Source organism: Poecilia reticulata, chromosome 18 (assembly GCF_904066995.2).
Source record: "Poecilia reticulata chromosome 18, P_reticulata-male-v2, whole genome shotgun sequence".
In the NCBI taxonomy this organism is placed as follows: Eukaryota; Metazoa; Chordata; class Actinopteri; order Cyprinodontiformes; family Poeciliidae; genus Poecilia; species Poecilia reticulata.
In genome coordinates this window covers 1,232,476-1,257,468 of record NC_088847.1, presented here as the reverse complement: position 1 = coordinate 1,257,468, position 24,993 = coordinate 1,232,476, and the positions used below count along the sequence as shown (strand labels likewise).

General features: G+C 42.2%; 2 protein-coding genes across 8 annotated transcripts in view; both read left to right on the top strand.

The window, feature by feature from the left end:
- The window catches only part of frem1a (Fras1 related extracellular matrix 1a), a 206,831-nt gene that overhangs the window by 148,306 nt on the left and 33,532 nt on the right, over positions 1-24,993 (top strand). The gene's annotated exons all lie outside the window — the stretch shown is intronic.
- Positions 800-24,988, top strand: LOC145548593 (protein CFDP2-like). Its single transcript, XM_081599277.1, has 2 exons — positions 800-4,314; positions 11,764-24,988. Exon 2 carries the CDS (start codon positions 17,760-17,762, stop codon positions 19,038-19,040), a length of 1,281 nt encoding a protein of 426 aa, XP_081455403.1. The 5' UTR covers positions 800-4,314; positions 11,764-17,759; the 3' UTR covers positions 19,041-24,988.

Below are 24,993 nucleotides of genomic sequence, written 5' to 3'. Positions count from 1 at the left end.
TTGTTCGTTCTGTCATGTTGGCCCAGTTAGCATTGCATTTATCAGCCTTTTTTATAAAGTCCTGATTTGACTGGGCAGATACTCTGATTTTCTGTGGAACTTAATAAGGTCATAAGGTTTGTATATTTGAAAATATAAATTCATAAATATAACCAAACAATACAGACTTTATGCAGTTTCATCAACTGTGATCTAACTAAGCTATTTATTTATAGTTCTCAATTGCGTAAAATTCTAATTAAACTTAAACATGAGCCTGATTGACGGTGTTAAGACCCTCCTCCTGGCTCTGATTGGTTGTTTCTGACCAGGAGTGGTACATTTCTGCAGATGGCAGTAGGACCACAGGATGGAGAAGCTTGATTTGTTCACATTATCTTTCTCATGTTATACTGTCATGACATGGTGGCAGGTTTAACAAATATGTTTTTTTTTTTTTTTTAAAAAACATTGTTTTGCATTGTATTACGTTAACATGACCTCTTGCACTCCACTAATGTGCCAAAACACTGTCATGTTCTGCTGTGACTGCTTTAGGCATTACATTTGCTTTATCATTATCTTTTCTTTTCTCTTCTGTTTTCTGCCCTGAGTTTTTATCTAATTGTTGGATTCTATTTGTAGTCGGTATAAATAACTACCATGACCTTTAGACTGCAGCTGACACTTTTGCACCTAAAACATGTCTGTCAGAGCTCATAGGACTCCTTCATTCATTCCTTCATTTTAACCAGTCCACCAATCAGTTGCTTTACTGGAAACCATGGGTACCAACTGACCAGGTTTAAACTTGTCAAGGGAAATCTCTCTGGATTAAATGGAAGCATTTAAATTGTACAAATGTAAACATACACCCCACTAGAGGTCACGCTAGACTTTTTTTGTTGTCTGTCATTTTGACTGACAGCTTAAAAAAAATCTCATTTTCTATTTTTATCAATATTTACTAATATTTCTATTTTTAGCAATATTTAAATGATATTGACATAGGCTATTCAGCTATTATTTATTTTTATGCGATTTAGTTAACATTCAACTAGTTGAACCCCAAATCCAGATTACCCACGTAAAGAATCTAGCTTTTACTCCGCCCCAATAACTTATAATAAATTACCGTAAGTTAAAGTTAATTCAAGAAACAATTTTGTCATCTTCTTCTTTCTACAGTATAAACTGAATGATGCCTCTATTAAAATTATGTATATGTGACTTGAATTTTTTTTTTTCTGCCATAAAGAAGCGGTCAACTATGGGTAAATGTTTGTAATTTACTTTCAACAAACGGAAACCAAAATGGTATTAAAGTAAAGACACTATGCAAACTCCTCATAGGGGTAAAGTTTCCACTGTATGCAAGTGAATGTGATGACAATTGAATGAAAATTGTACAGCAGGGCTTCTTTGACTCCAGTTCAGGAGGGTCAGTGTCCTCCAACCTTTAGATGTCTCTTCTTTAACACGACTCTGGAGTACTTGACCTTCTTAAGCAGCCATTTAATCCAGGTGTGTTGGACCAGGACGTATCTAAATGTTGCAGGACACCAGACATCGATGCCAGGGATATAAGGATCCCTGTTAGAGGATCAGTGTGTTGAGATCTGAAAGGTCCTCATCCTCCAGTAAGTAAAATAACACTAGGCCCTGATCCATCAGTCAGCCGTTTTGTCCTGTAAAGAGACAAATAAAACATTTTTGTTAGACACATAGAAATTCAATAAATTAGAATCGAAAGGCAATTTATTTCACTTAGTGAATAAAGTAATAGGCAAATCAGAATATCTCACTAACTATAAATACAAATATCAGTCAGCAACATGACTTAAGAATCTGATTGGAACCTGTTGGGCAAAACAGAAACTGTATGAACCATCCAGAGATCATTTTTATGGATTAAAGATTCAAACTGTGCTGAGTGTGACACTAAAAATACACAGACTCGGCTCCCAACAGCTAACGTAACATAAACATTAGCTCCCACTAACAGAAACATGTGAGGAGGGCAGAGTACCAGACATAACGTAATCTGAAATGATAAATAATTACTTTTAATTAATTGTTAAAATAAAATTGCGAAGGTTAAAAAAAAAATCCACCTCTGAATATTAACAAAATACATTTATTTAGCGTAATTTCTTCTGTACCCCTGATGGCCCCCTTCTAGAACCGCCCCTGGGCAGAAGGTCTGTGTCTGACATTAATGATACATTAAATGACCACTGAACACTGAATTAATATGTCAACATTTCTTAATAAAACAAACAGAAAGCCCTAACAAATCTTTTTAAAATAGGAAATATTTATGTTTTTACTGTTAATCTCTTAATATGATTTGTTCTCTAAATGACAAATTTATATTATTTTGGCTGATAGGGCCAGAAATAAGCAAGAAATTGATTATCTAATAATCAAACCATAACAGTCCACAATAAGAAACTTAATCAATCATAGTAAAATGTTCTATACCATATCAGTCTTGGGAGATGATTGAGGGATGAAGAGATGATGATGTCTGGTTCTTTAGGTTCTAACCGGGTCTTCAGACCCTGTTTACACGACAACAATTTCGGGTGAAAACGGAAGAGTTTCGTTGTGTTTGTACTGTACATTTACACGAAAATGGCGAATGTTTTCTCTGACAACGGCACAGTTTGAAAACGGGTTCCAGAGTGCAATGTTTCTAAAATGTACCAGTGTCCGTTGTCTTGTGAACAGAATAAATGGATCTTTTCTGTCAGGGAATCCCTAGCTCATGCATAGTATGACGCAAAACTGCTTCCGACAATCCACAGAAGACAAAGAAGCTACTGACAATGCTGGTGTTACTACAATTCGTGTTTCCCCATCAGATACGGTTCCCCAGCGTCTCTTCACCGCTCCGCACAACCCAGGTGGAAAAATGCACATGTGCTTGTTTAGCGATCATAACAGGCACACGCTTGTTCATCACTCTTATCTAGAGAACTACGGACACCGCGAAAGCTCAAACAATGTGTTTCAGCTAAGTTATCCCACTTTTTTCCAACTGCGTCCTAATCAGCCACACATAGTGTGCGTTTTTCCCCAATATTTGGGGGAACGGTACCTGAAGGGGAAACGCGAATCGACAGGTTTTCAAGTAGATTTTTTTTTGACACATGCACACTTAGTTTCAAAGAACCTAGCACCGACTAGTGGCGTGGCGAGAGCATTACACCTTTTCGACCAGGGGTGTCAAATTCCAGTCCTCGAGGGCCGCTGTCCTGCAACTTTTAGATGTGCCTCTGCTGCACCACACCTGAATAGAACAATTAGGTCATTAGCAAGGCTCTGGAGAACTGATCTACACAAGAAGGAGGTAATTAAGCCATTTGATTCAGGTGTTTTGTACCTGTGGCACATCTAAAAACTGCAGGACAGCGGCCCTTCAGGACTGGAGTTTGACACCCCTGGTGTAAACAAAGATTGTAATTAGAACGTCTTCATGTAAACGTGTTAACAGAAAAAAAAAAATCAATTTTCGTTGGATCGTGTAAACAGGGCCTCAGTGTTCCTGTCCTGATCCATTCTGTCTGACATCATGCAGCACTGCACACCGCGCCAGGACCAACACATTTGTTTTAATTGCCTGTATTCATCCTCACTAACATGTTCAGCCTGGGATTTGATTCTTCCTGCTCACGTCCGTATCTTTACGAGAGGTTTTGCTTCTAAGGACAGTGGAGAATCGGGTTGAGGATGTTTTAAAAAGCCGCGGTCGACTTCCGGGTGGCGCTATGTTGTAGAAGGCAGGAGATGTAGACCCTGCATTGGCTGCTCCGGCGCAGGAAATACGGCGGCCATCTTGGAGCAGTCGTCCCTCCTACTTTGCTCAACCAAAACAACAGAAGATGCTTCAGCACTGAGGGATATTGTTGTTCGGATCGATGGACTATTGATGTAAGGGCTCCACAAACAACATTTCACAAGTAAGGTGGACATATTATTGTGTATATTTTGTGATTAGAATATTACTTTACTGTATTTATGTCCACCGGCGAGATACCAGCTAATATTAGCTATAGTGCTTGGTGTAATACAGGGTTCAGCCCCGCTATGAAGGCTAACTGTGTTTACATAAATCTAAAAAAAATATTATTCTCCAACATTGACTTAGATTATCTGACACAAGAGCCTACATTAGAAATGAAACAATGTAACATATATTTTAAAACTTATCATGTGTTATAACATTCACCAGCAAAGTTTACACAGGTGGTAAAGACTATTATTTATATGTACACCTCTCACTCTGTCAAAAGTAAGATAGCTCCCAAATCTTCCGTTTTTGTTTTGAAGGTGTTAAGGAAGAATTTTTATATTACTGTTAAATTTAGCAAAACTCTGGCTCTGATACTTCCTTTTGATCCCGGGTTTTCTCGCGTGGCCACGTGCGGGGACAAAAACACAACAATGCGTGTTGACGTCACAGAATTACAGGATTTAATCCAATCAGAAGAAAATATAAGATAGTACAGGAAACTGAAGAAACACAGATACAAACATGGTTACCTGAGACAAGAAGACAAAGAAATATCAAGGACGTCCTTGGAGAAAGAGCTGGTGCAGAAGTAAAATAAATCAGCTTTTTTCTGAATTATTTCCCTTGTGCACAAACTTTTATACCTGTAGGTGTGTTTACCTCTTTAATGTATTCAAATAAGGCGTATCTCTACTTGACCAATTGGAAGACATCTCTGGCCCTGTTAAATTTTAGAAAAAGTCCCGCAGTTTGGTCGCAAGATCAAACACCTTTTGTTAAATAAGGTAGAAGCAGACTCTCTGAATTCATGGTGGTTTATGGCTTTTCACAGATCAGTGTGAAAAGCTAGAACTTCCTACTGACTGTTTCCCAACAGACAAAGAGCAGATCAGAAGATCTTGACAAACCATCTGCTTTAACTACAGTAAAATATATCAATAGGTCAGAATATGTTATAAATTTTAAAACTATAATTATGGTATTTCAATCAAGTCATGATAAATTCTAAAACTAACTTATATTAAATAATTTTTCTCAACAGTCCCCCTTTTGAGGTCTGAGATACACAGACCTCACAAATAAATTGATTAGGCCTTCCAATATAGGAACAAAAAATTTTGTGTACTAGAATAACCAAAACATTTACCTTCTTATACAGTCCCCCTTTTCAACAGGACCCCTCAGCTCCACATCCCCCTCATCTGCAGCACCACAGTAAAGCATCTGATAGGGAGGCGGAGCAGGTGGGCCTCTGCTACCCTTAGTTTTATGCATCTAAAATTAAACTCCTTATTTTACCTGTAGATGATAGATTTGTTCTGTCCAGTAATTTAATACTCACCTGAAGTATTGCAAAAATTTGTAACAATCTCAATTTAAATGTAAAAATACCTATTAACCTTTTAAAAATCCTATAACTCAATTATAGCAAAACAAGCAAAACACATTACAAATCATCACCCAAAAATGATAAAATGGAAAAATGACAGAGGTACACAAAACTTACCAAAGATGGACACTAATCACAAAATCAATACTGATCATAACAATTACAATCCTTCAACAGTGTAAAAAGCAAGACCAAAAACAAAGCTGTCAAGGAAAAAGAAATTAGAACACATAAAAATCAATTACACATTTCCTTTTTTTTACAGAATTCAATAATAGTCTTAGAGTCTGTGTCTTTCTTCTTTGTCTTTCCTCAAAAACAAAAGAAGTTCTTCGTCTGGAAATGATCTAAAAATACGCGTGAAAAAAGAAACGAAAGTTCATTGAGTTCGCAAGAAAAGACGAAAATACGCAAAAGAGAGAAGATGTGTTAACGGTGATGATCCTCTTGTAACTTGATTTCCTCGTCGGGTCTAAACCTCAGGTTCCCACCTGAGTGTCCGTTGCTCACTGAAAATTGGATTTATTGTGCCAATATAACAGTGAGTTTAAGGAGAAGGTGCAATCTCCTTTTCTTAATATAAGGACACCGGAAACAGGAGTATTATGCCTGTCCGGGCCTTTTAAGCCTCGAATTCCAGGAATTAGAAGTGGTCATGGCAGGAATTGCTGATCCTCCTCGGTCCTGGGAAGTGCCTGCAGACGCTCCTCGTCTGAAGTTGCAGATCTTCTTGTACGTCTCGGAGCGCGTTGTGGCTCCTCAGCTGTTGTGCAGTGACTCCAATGGAACCAGGTGTCTCCTTTCCCTTGCAGACGGACAGCATGAGACGTCCTTTCCACAAGTTGGTATGGTCTGGTGAAGCGAGGTTCAGACCACTGTCTTTTGATGACCTTCAGCTACACCCAGTTGATTCCTGGAACCGGTCCTGAGCCTGGACGGTCCTATGACGTCTGGTATTTTGCAAATTCTGTTGCCAGACCCTGTGACTCACTAAAAACATAATTATGAAATAAATGTGCAGGTTCACCTGTCCATTCTGGAATCCGAGTGCAGGTGCTGGAAACATCCTTCTTGTGTGGAGCTCATATGGACCCTGTTGATTTGTTAATGGACATTCAAACAAACATCCAATAATAAGCGATGCATTTACCCAATTTAAATTTAGACTGTGCACAGTTTATAGCCAATTTTGTTTTATTTACTCTCTCAACCTTGCCTTGTGATTGGGGATAATATACTGTACCGAATAAATGGGTCAATCCGAGCATCTGTTCCACATTCTGCAGATCTTGATTCCTAAAAGGAGTACCATTTACTCACCTGATCTTCGTTAGAAATCCATAGCGTGGAATGTAATGATTGATCAAGCAGAATATGAAAGCTTTGCTGTCTTCTTTTGCGCTGGCCACGCCTCCAGGTATCTTGAGTATTGCATCCAGAGGGATTAATACCTACCAGCGTCAGCATATCTATCCTTTAACCCTGTCTTTGAGAAAAGATACCACCTGTGTTCCAGGTTTTCATCACCTGTGAAATCCTTTCATGCCAAGTCCATAGACTTCTTGAAAAACCTGGAGTCTCATATCCGGAGAAAGAATCACCTTACCATTCAGTCCTTGTCAGAGTCGGTAATTAACTGACTCCTTATTGCTCATCAGACAGTTCCAGTGATGACACCCCCTTTTTGTGTTAAAATATCTTGTACAGATGATTCTATTCCACCTGCTTCAGTTCTAATACTTACCATTTTAAAGGAATGACAAGAATCAAACAGCCTTCTTGGCTGTGTTTGTCAGTGGCAGCGCCTTCTGCTGTCACTCTTGTCCTGCTTTCTTCATGACCCCTGTTTCAATCACAATAACAAATTAACACAGGAATAATGCTTCTACCAATTTCCATTTCCGTTTCATATTTTATGCGTTTCTAAGAACCCTGCATTTGTTGTCTTCTATGTTTTTGACTTAAGTCCCAGTTAAACGTCGTTAAACTGAAGTCCTAAAAAGGAGTGTGGGTTTCAATATTTGTATCTTTTTTTAAATCTCTATCTCACTGTTTACTCAATGTCACATGCTGTTTTATTTCAATTATGTAAAGCACTTTGAAATGCCCTGCTACTGAAATGTGCCACACAAACAAAATTCAATTTATGGATTGGTTCTGTTCCTGAAACTCACTACTTAAATCTTAAAGTAGTGCATATGCTGTTTTTATTTCATATTTACAACATATTTACAACAGGAACCGTCTGTGTACAGACTTCTCAAATCTTTCACTTGTGGCAGTCAGATGTGCTCTCCCCCTGTTTCTGAGGCAGAACTTTGTGCACTCAGTTCAGCCACAGAAACATCCAAACTAAATTGCAAATGGCAACAAGTTAGAGCCAATCGTTATCAGGATAATCTAGGAGCATAGTTCCTACCATTCCTAGTCATAGAAAGTGCAGCATGTCCACCACAGTCATATCCCAGGGTGATTCAAACTCACAGCTCTGTGACTTGCAGACATCTAAATGATCTGAGACAACAAAAATGAAAATGAAAAAATAAAAAAATATCAAAACTAAAAGAAGCTCTGTTCCTGGAGACTGACAGCTCAGATGTACACAGTGTATAACACTCACTAACTGAATGTGATAACAAGTATGTGCAGCCTTTATCCAAGAACACAGTGTAAGTGCATTTAATAAAATATTATTCCTTTCTTTACTGAATAAAAGCTTGACCTCTAATAAGTAACACTCGGGCCAGCTTCTGTTGTCCCCTCCACTGCAGCAGACTTATGTAAACGACCAAAAGAGGAGGACCTGGTTAAAAATCAAAATCAAAAGCAACAGGTGTGATGTCAGCGTGCCCCAAGTCAGTGGGACATGTGGCCCAGAACACTATATTTCATATGTTTCATGGATGGGAGAAGAAAAAGCGAGGAGCAGGAATATACCGTCAGTCTAGAATCAACAGGGAGCATGAAATTACACCTCCCAATAACTAAGGCTATGAGCCAGAGTGCAGAGCCAAAAGACCATAAGGCACTGCCACTTCTAGCATGCTTTTGAGTCAAACTCATGCACCAGCAACAGTTATTTAGCCACAAAAATGCAAAAACATGTTCCAGGCACTACCTACTAAAGTTACATCAAACTACTCCTGGAACCATTCTGTCCAATTAAATCATTAAAACAGGGTGGCATGGGAAAAGGTCAAAAATCAGCCCAGAGAACACAAGTGTTCGGATCTAGGGTTTCCAAAGTGAGAAGCAGGACCAAAGCTTGGTGTGTTCATTTGTGTCCAGCTGTCAGCCAGGTGCTCCACTGATAACTGCAGCAGAAAATGTCCATGTGTAAAATCATGCACAAGCGTGTGCAAAAATGTGGCGACAGGCAGAGTCCAGTGTAGTGCAGAGAAAAGAACCACTGATTTTATTCAGTCAGAGAGGTCAGTGTTCATCATGGAGTGTGCCACTCCTGCAACCACCACAAAATGGCAACAAATGTCCATCATTCTTCACGTCGATCAGGAGATCTGGCAGTGATCTCAGATCAAAAGGTCCTGCGTGTGTCAATATCGTCCAGCTTGTTCGTACTGTGCATCACATCATGGGACCGACGCAGGATCTGGTGCTTCTCTTGGCAGTTATATGTCAGCCGTACTGCCTCCAACAGGAATATGAAGCTTGTGTGGGCATTGTCGAACCCAGTGGCCCTGTTCACCACAATAAAAACACATGTCCCTGCAGTTCACACCTTGTTGACCCCTTCCCCTCACACCTGAGAAACCGGGTGCCCTTTTCCTTTTGCCACGCCAGCCTGGAGCTAAATTCTGCCAAGATGCAGCTGCAAACATGCGAGGGCCAGAATGTGTTGCTGGAGCAGGAACCCGACCCAAAACAGGTGGAAAATTTTCTGATAATGCATCAACTCCCACCTGCATTTGTTTTTCATGTTTCATCACTTTGTATCTAGCCTCCTTTATCTGAAGCTTAAGCAATTGTTTCTTTAACCGCTCCAGCTCATCAACCTGAGTTCTCTCCGCACCCTGAAACATATGCAAATGATGTAACAGATGTTTCTCCCACTCAGCATGATCACAACCTATCAGCTCCCGATTTTGGGTCATCTTTTCAGCTACAGAAGAAGGGACACCAGCTAGGATGGCCCGACGAAATTGTTCCCTCTGCTCTGAATGATCAGCCGGATGTAATCCCGTATGTTTAATCCAGATTTCAATACCCCTGTCCAAATAGAGTCTGGAACTATTAGTAAGGTCCCAAGTAAATTTTGGAATAAACAAAGAAGCCAAGAGGGGGAAAAGAATCCCTACATCTGAGCTCTGTTTATGGAGATGAACTGTTCCTTGCCAAAAAACCAAGCAACGAGCCCATTCGTGCCTGATCTGCTCTGCCTTCTCCAGGTTTTTTAAAAGCGGCACCCTTAGTGAATAAACCAGCTTCACAAAGGTCTGACCGGGCTGCAGTCTCATCCGCGACTGCCCGTTTCAAAGCCTGACTTAAAATTAGGCCCAAAGGCATTTCGGTATTTAAAAGTTTATGCTGTTGTAATACTTCCCGTTTCAAATCGTCTGCCGTCACTTTAACTGTGTTCCACCCCAATTGTTCCAAAACGCTAAGTAAACCTGTGATCTGTTCATTCAAAGATTTCCACGAACCTGAACAGAAACTCAGAATCTTATCATTTAACAAATCAATATCCATATTTAACTTAACACTAGATCCGCAGCGCAAAACACGAATTCAAATCCACACAAACAGCAGTTTTCAAACGCAGCGTCCCACTCACACTGATTCGCTCACACAGCGCCACAGACACACAGAGCTCTTTACATACAAACAGCACAGATACAGAGAAACACAGAGAACAAGAGAGACAGGCTCAGGTAACAGGAAAAACGAAGAAAAGAGAGGAAAAATTTTTTTTTTTTTTTTTTTTTTGAAGCCGGCTAAAATATAGTTCTACTGCAACGCAAGAAATTCCCAACAACTTCTACATTTTCAACAACTTCTACATTTTCAACAACTTCTACATTTTCAGAGTCGGGTCAAAACTCAATTTCAATATGTTCTTCCATCAATCCGCCCAGCTACATAATTTACGAAGAGCCAGCGAAGAAGGCGACATCAAAACCCGGCCAAATAATAATTTATCAAAAGTCTCTTAAATCGCCCAAAGCGACAGACTCAGCCAATTTAACCCTTAAAATTATCAGTCCTTGAGGAACGAGCAATTCCCTGGCCGATTCAGGCCAATCCTACAACTAGAACACACAAAATTAAATCCAATTAAATTTGTTAGTTTACAGGCACAGTAACGTTCCTGTAGGCCACAAATTAAAGCCTAGCTTGAGACAGAGACTGCGCCGTTTCCCTGTTTGAGCCCGCCACCGGCTCCCTGTAGTGTGTATTCATTCATTAACATTAAACTATTCTTGCTCTTTTCGGGGGGAATTTTCTATGACATTGCAGAGAATTCCATAATTCTGCGGCGTCGCACAGTAAAGGGAAGTCGGAAGGGTCAAACGAAGCGGCGCCGCCCGCAAACTTAACACAGGCTTACCAGACCGCAGCGTCAGACCCAGACGAATTAAAAAATCCCCACAGGCGCACGTCCGAAACTTCGGAACCGGTACGAGCCCCCAATTGTTAAGGAAGAATTTTTATATTACTGTTAAATTTAGCAAAACTCTGGCTCTGATACTTCCTTTTGATCCCGGGTTTTCTCGCGTGGCCACGTGCGGGGACAAAAACACAACAATGCGTGTTGACGTCACAGAATTACAGGATTTAATCCAATCAGAAGAAAATATAAGATAGTACAGGAAACTGAAGAAACACAGATACAAACATGGTTACCTGAGACAAGAAGACAAAGAAATATCAAGGACGTCCTTGGAGAAAGAGCTGGTGCAGAAGTAAAATAAATCAGCTTTTTTCTGAATTATTTCCCTTGTGCACAAACTTTTATACCTGTAGGTGTGTTTACCTCTTTAATGTATTCAAATAAGGCGTATCTCTACTTGACCAATTGGAAGACATCTCTGGCCCTGTTAAATTTTAGAAAAAGTCCCGCAGTTTGGTCGCAAGATCAAACACCTTTTGTTAAATAAGGTAGAAGCAGACTCTCTGAATTCATGGTGGTTTATGGCTTTTCACAGATCAGTGTGAAAAGCTAGAACTTCCTACTGACTGTTTCCCAACAGACAAAGAGCAGATCAGAAGATCTTGACAAACCATCTGCTTTAACTACAGTAAAATATATCAATAGGTCAGAATATGTTATAAATTTTAAAACTATAATTATGGTATTTCAATCAAGTCATGATAAATTCTAAAACTAACTTATATTAAATAATTTTTCTCAACAAAGGTTTCCTAAAGACACAATGTGAGGAAGTAGAGGGAGATATCTTTAAAGAGAGACGGATTCACTGCAGCACAGATTAATCTCGCATCGGATTTTGGACTCAACCTCAGCTGCTGAATCACTCTGAACCTTGAACTCGTCGGCTGAAAAACATATAAAAATATCTGTATATATTGTATGTATACACATACATATAAACATGTATCCAAAATGTATTATTCAGTATTAATCATTATTTATGTGTGTTTGTATAGTTATATAAATATGTATTGTAATTACTAAATAATTTATTAAATAAATTATGAACGGCTGTGTGCTTTGTAATATGCTCATCACACATCAATATCAGAATATTCCATTCCTATTCTATGGTTATAGCCATTAACCATATTTAAATATGCTGAACTATGTATTGAAAACATACTTAAAAAATACAATTGTTTATAAATGTAGCTTTGATAGATGTTTGAATATGGTTTCCAGTAACAAAAAAGCGTGTTATGATCGATTAAATGCGGTGATACTTCATTGTGCCTGCTAAACACATAACGCTGAGTGGAGTGGTGGACCGCTCCAGGACGGCCGGCCTAAATCTCGCCAGCGACAATAGGCGAGAGCGGTACATGAGGCGTCTGTCCTTATATTATGCCTATGGGAGAAAAGACTGCTCTGCGGAACACGATTGAAACTAGCGTTTAAACAAGGTAAAAACGGTAGAATATAAATAAAACTCGCTCTTAAAGTAATATAGAACACTCGTGAAAAATATGGTTAAGAAAGGAAAGAATACGGAAGAGAAAGGCGCAATAACATAAGTATCCATGGCATTCCCGAGGGAGTGGAAAAAAACGATACCATCAGCTTCATAACAATTTATTAAATCCCAGGTCTAAATCACAGACGGGATGGACTTGTGTATTGAAAGAGCTCACCGCTCACTGGTGAACAAACCAATTGACGGCACGCCCCCCCTCACCCTCCCCCCCGGAGTAAGAAATCACCTGCTGACAACGGTTAACATATGTAGGTAGATATATAAGATTCTATAGAGAGAATAATTGTCATAATTTGCAAAGAAAGGAGTGTGATATTCGTTTTAGTAGGGGGGGGGGGACTCTAGTTATAAAACAACGTACTAGATTTTTAAAAAATCGTGTTCATTAGAGAGTAGGATCGAAGAGTTTTAGTCTTTAGGGCTTTAGACAACTACTAGAAAGTTTGTTGATGCACATAATGCTTGTTCGTTAGAGAGAAGGCCACAGCTCTCTGATGTTGGGACTCTTGGAAGACGTTAGTTCATATTCCAGTCATTGTTTGGGGGTTCTTGTCCCAATAAGTGTGTTTATATTATGTTTCCGTTTTTCATTTTCGGTTGAGGTTTTGTACGGTGTAGTATACTTTTTTATTTTTGTCAAAGAGGTGTCAGGTACAGCACAGCTCCAGATAGAGTAGTAATATGAACGGGCTAAATATAGTATCTTATAATGTTCATGGTCTGAACCACCCTATTAAACGAAAGAAGAGTATTACTCAATTAAAAAATCTTCAATGCTCAATAGCTTTATTACAGGAACCACACCTAAATGAGAACGAACACAAAAAGTTGAAAAGGGAATGGGTAAGTCAGGCATTTTATGCTTCATTTGGAAAAAGGAGGGGGGTAGCAATTTTAATCAAAAAATTCTGCACAATATCCATTAACTCGAATTCGGGATTTTGGATTTTTATAAATTATTTTCACCCCTTCAACAAGTTGTTGTGAAAATCCAAATCTTAGTAGTGTCTGGTATAGAAAACTAAATTTTACCCTGTCAAAAGCCTTTTGGGCATCCAAACTAATCAAGAGGGAGGGTTGCAATTAAAATTTTGTATAAGTACCTTCAATACTTGAGTTTGTATTTTCAGTATCTTTACTGTGTGTGTATGTTGATGTAAAAAAAAAAAGTTATTGAAAATAAAAAGTTCCAAAAAAAAAAAAAAAAAAGCCGCGGTCATAGCAGCTCTCTGCAGCTGCGTATAGTCCGTCTCTAGGCAACCACAAGAGCGTCGGTCCATAGCGTTCCGGGGGTCCTTTAGCTCACACCACGACAATTTAGCTGACCTTTAGCTGTGTTTTATTTTGGTCATTATTGTTACAATTAGTCTTGATGTGTGATAGGCATTTATAGAAGTACGGAACAACTCGTATCAGTTCAATACGGGACGCAACATTTAACAGCCAAATACGGGACGATTCCGCATTTTAAGGGTTGGGTAGCAACCCTAAAACAGAGTTGTTTGTAACACACAGACAGACAAATAGTGCAAAAGGTGAGTTGTATTGTAGTTGGAAAATTATTTAAATACATACAGGATAAACCTCCATCACATAACTGGTTCAATCTTCCATTAACCTCAAACATTTCCAAATAAGTTGATTAAATTCATTCAAAAATGTCCATATGCTCATAAAGATCCCGCAAAGCTAGTAATAGTCCAGTTCTGTTTAATCAGTTACCAATCCAAATCCTCCTACCTGCCTTATATGTTTTAGGTGTTTCCCTTCACACACCTGGGCTGAGTCTGTGGGTGATTAACAGCCTTCTGCAGTACTTGATGGCTGCAGAATAGGTCATACGTTGTGTTCAAGACCACCTAACCCGAGACCAAGACAAGACCAAGACCAGAGTGTATCGAGACCGAGACAAGACCAAGACCTTTAGGGTCTGAGACCAAGTCAAGACCAAGACCAGCGTCCCGTGCTACATAACACAATAAAATGTAAAATATCATCAAAATTACTTCTCAAATTGATCTGAAAGATCCACATTCCCATAAGAACACATAGATATTAAATACTTAATAAATGTAACAAATATTAAATTTAACAAACTCTTTGTTCTGCATTGCTTCCATCTCGGTGCAAAGCAGAACAAAGAGTTCTGTCTGCGGTGGTCTTGTGCCATCCCTAAAAAGATAACGCCCTGGGTGTTTACCCATGTTGCTCATGTCAGAAACCACCACTGTCTGCACCATTAAATATAGCAATTGAGGCAATGCCCTGACCCTCAACTATGAACACTGACCAAGGAGCAACAAGCAAGAAGTAGATACTTGTATGCCAGTAGTTCCCAAACTTTTTGTCCTGCGCCCCCCTAGTAGTTTCAAAACATTTCCTACTCCCCACCCCCTACAAATAGCTGTGTGGTTGAACGATGTGTTTTTGAGGGGGGGGATCGTCATATTTGGTTTCATCAAACCAAACAGTTTTTCCTGCAGGGCTTTGGGATTCTCTTTTCTTTTTTTCCATTTCTCTTGAAACCTTGATCTCCTTACTCCTTAATAATGCTGGCTAAATTGATCAAGAACCTATTAATGTTTTTAAACAAAGATACAATATAAATGCAGTTTTTTAGCAGTTTTTTATGTTTTCATAGAATATTTGCGTTAATTTCCACAACAGAGTAGAACTGAAAGTACAAATGTTTTTAGATCAATGTTTCTTTATTATTAGGTTGGAAACTTTGTGCTTCTTTCACGTCATTTCCCTTACATCAGTGGTTCCCAAACTTTTTCTAGCTAGTCATCTTTTAGCTAACTTTACCTGCATCAAGCAGCTTTACTAAACAGTCTGTTAGTTTGGGGGGAAAACTGTGAAAAGTTCTTTGCGTTTTGCTTCCATGATTCTAACACATCTGTGCAGCTCCACACAGCAGCAGCAGGTCTCCTTCGCTGCCGCACAGGTGTAAACCCAGCGTCGTAGCGCTCATGTTGCGTTTAAAGGCGGCACGGAAAAACAGATTACCACATGTTAACGGATTAAACAGTTTTAACTGCTGATAAAAGTGACAGAGGACACAGATATGGTTAGTGTGGAAACCCCTACTGTATCAAATTGACAGAGAAATAACAGAGACTTGGCCGTTCTAAAGTAAAAACCCAGCGCATACAGCGTTCATGTCTTTTTTTTTAAATTGTTTGTTTCTCTTTTTCATCCGAACGTCTTCCCGTGCCCCCCCGCCCCTTGCCAATGGCACGGCGCCCCCTCTAGGGGGCGCGCCCCACAGTTTGGGAACCTCTGATGTATGCTATTCTGACAGCGTATGGTAATCTGATAGGCTCTCAGTGACACTCCAGTCCTATCCAATAAGTAAAGACCCGTGCAGAAGAATCATACTGCTCCTGAATGTCGCATCACTACATTGCAGACTACTTTTGGACACAGCGTTGTCTCATATGTGCGACAAGTCAGTCAACATCTCTCCGCACAATAATTCAGAGCAGTGAGTGACAACTTTTTTTCATCACAATGCTTATGTGTCTCTATACAGCTTGCTTTGCTAACATCACGTCAACAGAGCTTACCTTTCTTTGAGATACTTTTCTAGGTGACGAAAAAAGTTAGACCTAGTCCCCACCATCTGTGAAAGCAAAACGCTGCTGAGTTAGCTGTGGCTATCGGATTTCTTATGATTTATGCAGCTTTATTCTATTACTGACTATTAGACAAAGGTTCTGCCGCTGTGAGAAAACCACTGCGCATGTCTTGGAGCGCCACGTGCGAGTGAAAGGTGGGGGGGGCATTTGTTAACAAATAAACTGGACAGTATGCTGCATGTTTAGTGATATTTTCACAGTTGCGGTCTTGACCGGTCTTGAAATAAAATACAGAGTCCTCAGCGCCCGAGACCGAGACAAGACCGAGACCAAATGCGGTCGAGTCCGAGACGAGACCGAGACCATCAAAAAATGGTCTCGAGACCAAGACCGATCTCGAGTGCTACAACACTGTCATACAATCATCTGAATCAGCTGTTCTAGAATGCAGGAACATCTAAGCATCTAAGCACATCATAATAACAGGGCTTAAAGAGCTCCGGCCGAGGGCCGGCTTTTGACCAAAAGGTCCGCCTCAACCAAACTGTAGTCTCCGGGCTTAAAGAGCTCCATCTACAAAGATATCTGCCAATCAGAGTTCTAGCTCCCGTGTTCCTGACCAATGACTGTAAAGCCGTTTGTAAAAAAGAAGCGCATGCATTTGGTTCGGCAGTTAAATCAAATGCGATATGAAAGAAGATGGAGTTTGTCTGACCCAGTAAAGAAACACGTTTACTTGAGAAAGAAATTAAAAACAAGTGGCCCTGGGCATGGCTAGAAGAAAGAGGACAAGATGGGAAGTTGGCGGAAATTTTTACAAAAGGGGGCGCTGAGATTCCTTCGGGGGGCGTTAGGTCGAAGGTAAACTTTACACCTTACAATCACAACAATACCAGTTTAGACTTTGAGCAACTTGCTAAAACTGTATTTCGTAGCGTTCATTTTATAGCGTTAACAAAGGTGCTGTAAGTGGTCCGGTATGAAACGGGTGTGATAAAACAACAGTACCACAGCACTTTTAAATTTCAATAATCAGAATACCGAAATTGTTTTTGTTGTTTTAAAAGGTTTATGTCAGTCTGCCTTTTCCCCATAATTTATCTGGTAATTTTGTGGAATATTTAACAACTGAAAAATGGCAAAGAACAAGAATATTTTTTTCCACTCTGATTGGCTGCTGTTAGGCCTACAAATTTTAAGTTGAATGTTCATTAAATTTTTCATAGACACCTGTGAAAATAATTTCTATTCCCATGGCTTTTTTGTTCTCTGGGAAATTATCTTGATGATAAATACAGAAACAAGCATAAAAATCAAAACAACTTAGTGATAGTAATATTAATAATAAATAATAGTCAGTGCAAAGTAGCCTACAAATTCTTTATTGGGGGGCGGTAAGGGACCTGGATATGGGATAGGAGTGCTGGTCCGAAAAAGGTTGAGAAACACTGATTTAGTTAGTAATGTTGCATGTTCTAAATTACTTGCAAAAACATTGACTAAAAGGACTCTTATTTAATGTTGAGGGATTTTTGCCTGTAAGACTAACCTATAGGGCACAGATATTTTACATTTTGTTTTGAGTTGAAATGTAGTGAAGTCTTATTTAAGTTTGAGTGTTTAGCTTGTTTAGCTTGATCCCTATGATGAATACAAACTTTGGACTTCGTTTTCCCTCGCCCGGACGCGGGTCACCGGGGCCCCACTCTGGAGCCAGGCCTGGAGGTGGGGCACGATGGCGAGCGCCTGGTGGCCGGGCTTTTACCCACGGAGCCCGGCCGGGCTCAGCCCGAAGAGGAGACGTGGGTCCCCCTTCCGATGGGCTCACCACCTGTCCGAGGGGCCAAAGGGGTCGGGTGCATTGTGCTATGGGCGGCAGCCAAGGAAGGGGACCCTGGCGGTCTGATCCTCGGCTGCAGAAGCTGGCTCTTGGGACGTGGAACGTCACCTCTCTGGTGGGGAAGGAACCGGACCTAGTGTGCGAGGCTGAGAGGTTCCGGCTAGAAATAGTCGGCCTCACCTCGACACATGGCTCTGGTTCTGGAACCAGTCTCCTTGAGAGGGGCTGGACGTACTTCCACTCTGGAGTTGCCCACGGTGAGAGGCGCCGGGCTGGAGTGGGCATACTTGTTGCCCCCCATTTGGGCGCCTGTTCATTGGGGTTCACCCCGGTGAACGAGAGGGTAGCCTCCCTCCGCCTACGGGTGGGGGGACGGGTTCTGACCGTTGTTTGTGCTTACGGGCCGAACGGCAGTTCAGATTACCCACCCTTCTTGGAGTCCTTAGAGGGGGTACTGGAGAGTGCCCCTCCTGGGGACTCCCTTGTTCTACTGGGAGACTTCAACGCTCACGTGGGCAATGACAGTGAGACCTGGAGAGGCGTGGTTGGGAGGAACGGCCCCCCCGATCTGAACCCAAGTGGTGTTCTGTTGTTGGACTTCTGTGCTCGTCACGGATTGTCCATCACGAACACCATGTTCAGGCATAAGGGCGTCCATATGTGCACTTGGCACCAGGACGCCCTAGGCCGCAGTTCGATGATTGACTTTGTCATCGTCTCATCGGATTTGCGGCCGTATGTCTTGGACACTCGGGTGAAGAGAGGTGCGGAGCTGTCCACTGACCACTACCTGGTGACGAGTTGGCTCCGGTGGTGGGGGAGGAAGCCGGTCAGACCTGGCAGGCCCAAACGTGTAGTGAGGGTCTGCTGGGAACGTCTGGTGGAGTCCCCTGTGAGACGGAGCTTCAACTCTCATCTCCGGCAGAACTTCGAACACGTTCCGGGGGAGGTGGGGACATTGAGTCTGAGTGGACCATGTTCCGTACCTCCATTGCTGAGGCGGTCTATCGGAGCTGCGGCCGCAAGGTTGTTGGTGCCTGTCGCTGCGGCAACCCTCGAACCCGTTGGTGGACACCTTCGGTGAGGGATGCTGTCAAGCTGAAGAAGGAGTCCTACCGGGCCTTTTTGGCCTGTGGGACTCCAGAAGCAGCTGATGGGTACCGGCGGGCGAAACGGCATGCGGCTCGGGTTGTCGCTGAGGCAAAAACTCGGGCGTGGGAGGAGTTTGGAGAGGCCATGGAGACAGACTTCCGTACGGCTTCGAGGCGATTCTGGTCCACCATCCGGCGTCTCAGGAGGGGGAAGCAGTGCAGCACCAACACTGTGGGGATGGTGCGCTGCTGACCTCAACTTGGGACGTTGTGGGCCGGTGGGCGGAATACTTCGAAGACCTCCTCAATCCCACCAACATGCCTTCTGTTGAGGAAGCTGAGCATGGGGACTCTGGGTTGGGCTCTCCAATCTCTGGGGACGAGGTCGCCGAGGTGGTCAAAAAGCTCCTCGGTGGCAGAGCCCCGGGGGTGGATGAGATCCGCCCGGAGTTCCTTAAGGCTCTGGATGTTGCGGGGTTGTGTTGGCTAACGTGACTCTGCAATATCGCATGGACATCGGGGGCAGTTCCCCTGGACTGGCAGACTGGGGTGGTGGTCCCCCTGTTTAAAAAGGGGGACCGGAAGGTGTGCTCCAATTACAGGGGGATCACACTCTTAAGCCTCCCTGGTAAGGTGTATTCAGGGGTCCTGGAGAGGAGGGTCCGTCGGATAGTCGAACCTCGGATTCAGGAAGAGCAGTGTGGTTTTCGTCCTGGTCGTAGAACACTGGACCAGCTCTACACCCTCAGCAGGGTCCTGGAGGGTGCATGGGAGTTCGCCCAACCAGTCTACATGTGTTTTGTGGACTTGGAGAAGGCGTTCGACCGTGTCCCTCGGGGGGCCCTGTGGGGGGTACTCCGGGAGTATGGGGTACCGGGCCCTTTGATATGGGCTGTCAGGTCCCTGTATGACCGGTGTCAGAGTCTGGTCCGCATTGCCGGCAGTAAGTCGGGCTCGTTTCCGGTGAGAGTTGGACTCCGCCAAGGCTGCCCTTTGTCACCGATTCTGTTCATTACTTTTATGGACAGAATTTCTAGGCGCAGCCGAGGTGTTGAGGGGATCCGTTTTGGTGGCCTTAGGATCGCATCTCTGCTTTTTGCGGATGATGTGGTCCTGTTGGCTTCATCGGAACGTGATCTGCAGCTCTCACTGGAGCGGTTCGCAGCCGAGTGTGAAGCGGCCGGGATGAGGCTCAGTGCCTCCAAATCCGAGGCCATGGTCTTGAGCCGGAAAAGGGTAGAGTGCCTTCTCCGGGTCAGGGGGGTCGTCCTGCCTCAAGTGGAGGAGTTTAAGTATCTGGGGATCTTGTTCACGAATGAGGGAAGAAGGGAACGGGAGATCGACAGGCGGATTGGGGCAGCGTCTACTGTGAAGTGGGCGCTGTACCGGTCCGTCGTGGTGAAGAGAGAGCTGAGCCAAAAAGCGAAGCTCTCGATTTACCGGTCGATCTACGTTCCCACCCTCATCTATGGTCATGAGCTTTGGGTCATGACCGAAAGAACGAGATCACGGGTACAAGCGGCCGAAATGAGTTTCCTCCGCAGGGTGGCTGGGCTCTCCCTTAGAGATAGGGTGAGAAGCTCGGTCCTCCGGGAGGGACTCAGAGTAGAGCCGCTGCTCCTCCACGTCGAGAGGAGCCAGTTGAGGTGGCTCGGGCATCTGGTAAGGATGCCTCCTGGACGCCTCCCTGGTGAGGTGTTCCGGGCACGTCCCACCGGGAGGAGGCCTCGGGGAAGACCCAGGACACGCTGGAGGGATTACGTCTCTCGGCTGGCCTGGGAACGCCTTGGGATTCCCCCGGAGGAGCTGGAAGAAGTGGCTGGGGAGAGGGAAGTCTGGGCCTCCCTTCTGAAGCTGCTGCCCCCGCGACCCGACCCCGGATAAGCGGAAGAAAATGGATGGATGGATGGATGGCCTTAATTGTCCTGGGCATGGAGTTCACCAGAGCTTCACAGGTTGCCATTGGAATGCTTTTCCACTCAAGACTTTGCGCTCCTCCCCCTTTTTTTTACTTTAAGCCCTGTAATAAAAAATGAAAAACAAGTGATTTAAAATTATTTAAAGCCCACCTGCAGCAGCCAGCCCTAAACTTCCTTGTCCACCACATGTTCTCTCAGACCAAACAATAGCCCCCCACACCCTTACTTTTAAAAACTCAAATCCCACAAAATCTTGCAGGATTTTATACTTAGACCTAGAATGGAGGGCAGGATTAAAAAAATGCAAATTGAGATATGACATGATGGGAAGGGAGAGTGAGGGAGGGGAAGAGGTGCAACAAACGGCATACTTGGATTCAAAATTGATTAGCAGTTTTTCCCAACACTGGTCCTTAAGTCAAATTGACCTGCATGTTTTAATTTCAGAAAAACCCTGTTAATCAGCCATCAATTACAATCATGTGTGCTGAATTAGAGAAATGTCTAACATTTGCAGGGCATTGTGACTTGAGGACCAGTGTTGAAAAACACTGGATTATACATTGGCATTTCAATCATCAAAAATCGACCACAAAACAACATTGATACAATAACATCTTTTCAACATTAGTTAAATCGCTACAATTGGATGATTGTTTGATGGTTTATCCACCATCAGTCGTCAACCTTAGCAATACATTCAACCTTTGTGATCATAATTCAACATTGAATTAATGTATTTGCAAACAAGCCAACAGCGAAGTGGCTGTGTTTGGGACATCCCACTCATGAAAATAGGGGCGGTGGACCGCTTCACTTCTTGTAGTAAGTTGTAGATGTTTTTGTGTCAATATATCACTCGCAAACAGTCAGTAATTATTTTTATGACCAAGTAAGAAAATGTACAGAAAGGAATCACAACCTACTATCCTCAACAGTGCTTAATTGAAAACATGATTAACCCCCGCTCAATAATAAAATGCTCTGAACCAGAGCTCAGAAGAAGAGGAAAAAGGGGAAGGGGTGCGATAAAACGGCACACATTGATTCAACATTGGTCAGACGTTGATCAGACATCGGCATTTCATTCATTTGATTTCAACCACAAAACAACATTGATTCAATGACATCTTTTCATCATTGGTTACTTGGCTAGAATTGGATGACTGTTTGATGGTTGAGCCACCATCAGTTGTCGACCTCAATCAAAAATCAATCATTATGACTATAATTCAATGTTGAATTACCATTGCATGCTATCTGGGTTTTGGAAACCATCAACCATGTTCTGACCCATCTGGCTATGTTTCTGACTACTTTATTAGCACAAAAGAAAAAGCTAATTTAAATTGGTTAACTATGTTTCTAAGTGTGATGTGCCAATTTTCAGTTTGGTTTAAGTCAGGAGAATTCCAGAAACTTAATGTTGACTTTGGATTATTGTTAAATTAGAACACCCAAATGTGTCAAACTGTCAATATCAGAGGAGGGAAAATTGGTCAGAATGTTAAGAAAAATCAGAGGTACCAGCAAGACACAACCCTAGGTGGAAGACCAGTAGAGGGCTAAGAGGTTGACTTTTCTGCTGGGCCAATCAGCGAACAGAAGGAACAGAAGGATAACAGTTGTAAACAACGATGTTGCCTTTCTGTGCTGTTTTCAAAAGGTAGTTTGACTGTAGTTTTAGCAATGGCAGCAGAGGATGTGAACAAAGTTGTTCAGTCCATGTTGGTCACACTTCTAAATATTGAATTAACAATAACAGCTGCATTGTTTGGATAAGCATTTGAAGGATGGTCGCTTACAGCGCAGGCAATTTCCAGTAAGCTTCAAAGCCTTAAACTGGTGCATTACACATGGGCAAATGTTAGCAATTGGGTAAAACTTGAAACCTCAATATAGTATAGCCTCCAGAAAGCTATACAGTCATGTGGACCTGGACTCGGTACATAGTCAATACATTTGTCAGGATTGACTGTTTGAGATAGGCACCAGCACCCCTGGCAATCCCACTAGGGATAGGCATGTAAAATGGATGGGTGGATGGCTTTTTGATGATACTATAAGTACATGGTTTCTCTAGACAACTCCAGGCCTCGAGGGCCGGTCTTCTGCAACTTTTAGATGTGTCTCTACTTCAACACACCTGAGTCAAGTAATGAGGTCATTAGCAGGACTCTGGAGAACTTGACTGCACTTAGAAAGTGATTCTGCTATTGGAGTCACGTGTGTTGGACAAGGGAGACATTTAAGAGTTGCAGGACACCGGCCTCCGAGGACCAGGATTGCCTACCCCTGCTCTAGAGCTTGCTTAGGGACATTTCTCGATAATATTAGTAGTATGGAGGAATTCAAAGGTGCTAAACTTATGAATTAAGAGATGATACACAAAACTCCATTCTCTCCGGCTCACTGACAACCAGGAAGACATTTAATGCACATCTGCGGAATCACATATTACATTTTCATCATCTCATTTCATCGTCTCAGAATCCAAAATGTCTTGTCTTCTGCTTCTGGCTTCGAGCATTTATACCGTTTTCAGTCTGCTATTGTGTATTGGAAACCATCTGACCAATGGCGTTCTGAATCTTGCTTCTGGCTCTGTTTTACATTGAGTGTGTGTTGGAAGTTCCGAGAATTCTGGGCCGACCTCGTGGAAGTTAAATCTGCTCCCTCAGAGGACCATTAGTCAGATTGTCCAAACAGAGACTCTGGCTGAGTCCCTTGCCTGCCTGGAATGTCTCGTACAACTCCTTATTTGGTGTTGAACCAGCACAACATAACACATTCCTTTTCAGTAAAACATATCTTAATGTGAATTAACACAACCTTTAACTATTAACATAATTATATTCCTCAACAGTAGGGGTGTATCTATACATTTGTGACTGTGAAAATAAATTACAGTTCTTTATTGCTTAATCACACCAACCCCAAAAATGGAACAGTTCAAAGGTACCATTAAAAGACCTATAAAGACTTTCATGCCAGTCAGGAATGTATGGAAATCTGTGACCATAATTGAAAAATTGTCAGTAGAATACTCATATAACTCACCTTCACTTCTATCATACAATAACGATTTTTGTTATCTGTTGACTAGGGCTGAAACGATTCTTCGAGTGATTCGAGTACCTCGATTCTTAAAATTCCTCGAGGAAAATTGACCTGCCTCGAAGCTTCGTTAATTTATGTTTTATCATTTAGCGCACCGTGTTTCAGCCGGAACATTATTTGCGTTGAGCGGAGCTCTGACTTCCGCCTCTGAGTTGTTGACGGAAACTACGTGTTAGCGGCATAACGTCCAATCTTCAAGTTCGGCCCGCGGAGATTTTACTGATTGGTGATAATTCCGGGTTTTCATCGTTTTTGTGGGACCAATAAACATCCTTAAAATGACCGGCGCGATGCCGGGAGTTCGGCAGCCTTTCTGCTCCGGAGCTGCTGGTTGAACGGCGGGAAGAAGCTGAGGAGGATTTATACAGGTGAGCGGAGAGACTGAACACGGCGGGCGGCTGAGGGTTGATGCTTACAGGGTAAGAGCAGCTTTACGGACGAACCGCACAATAAACTTATATCATCCCGGTCTGAACAAACGGGAGGCGGAACATGGCTGGTAGATGAGTTTCTGAACGGAGGAGCCGTAAATATCCCGTATTGCTACCAGTAACTACAAAAAAGTTACTGGTAGGGAAGCTCAAATGTGGAAAAAATAGACTGATGTTGATATCCGATAGTAACACTGGTGTTATGGAAGATTTACCAATATTTTATTTCATAATTGTTTTTATCCGATTACTCGATTAATCGTAAGAAAAATCTATAGATTACTCGATTACTAAAATAATCGTTTACAACAGCCCTACTGTTGACCCATTTGGAGGAAACTGTTGCCAAGGTCCATAGTTGTATTTCAGTCATGGTTTCCAAGGGAACAAAACAGGTATAGAAGTACAAGCTTGGTTAGGCTGAAAACTTAACAATGGGTGTTTCTATCTCCACATTCCTACCCATCCTTGGTGCT

Excerpts from the sequence above, each read along its gene's own strand:
- LOC145548593 (XM_081599277.1), top strand. The coding sequence starts at position 17,760 with ATGATGAATACAAACTTTGGACTTCGTTTTCCCTCGCCCGGACGCGGG.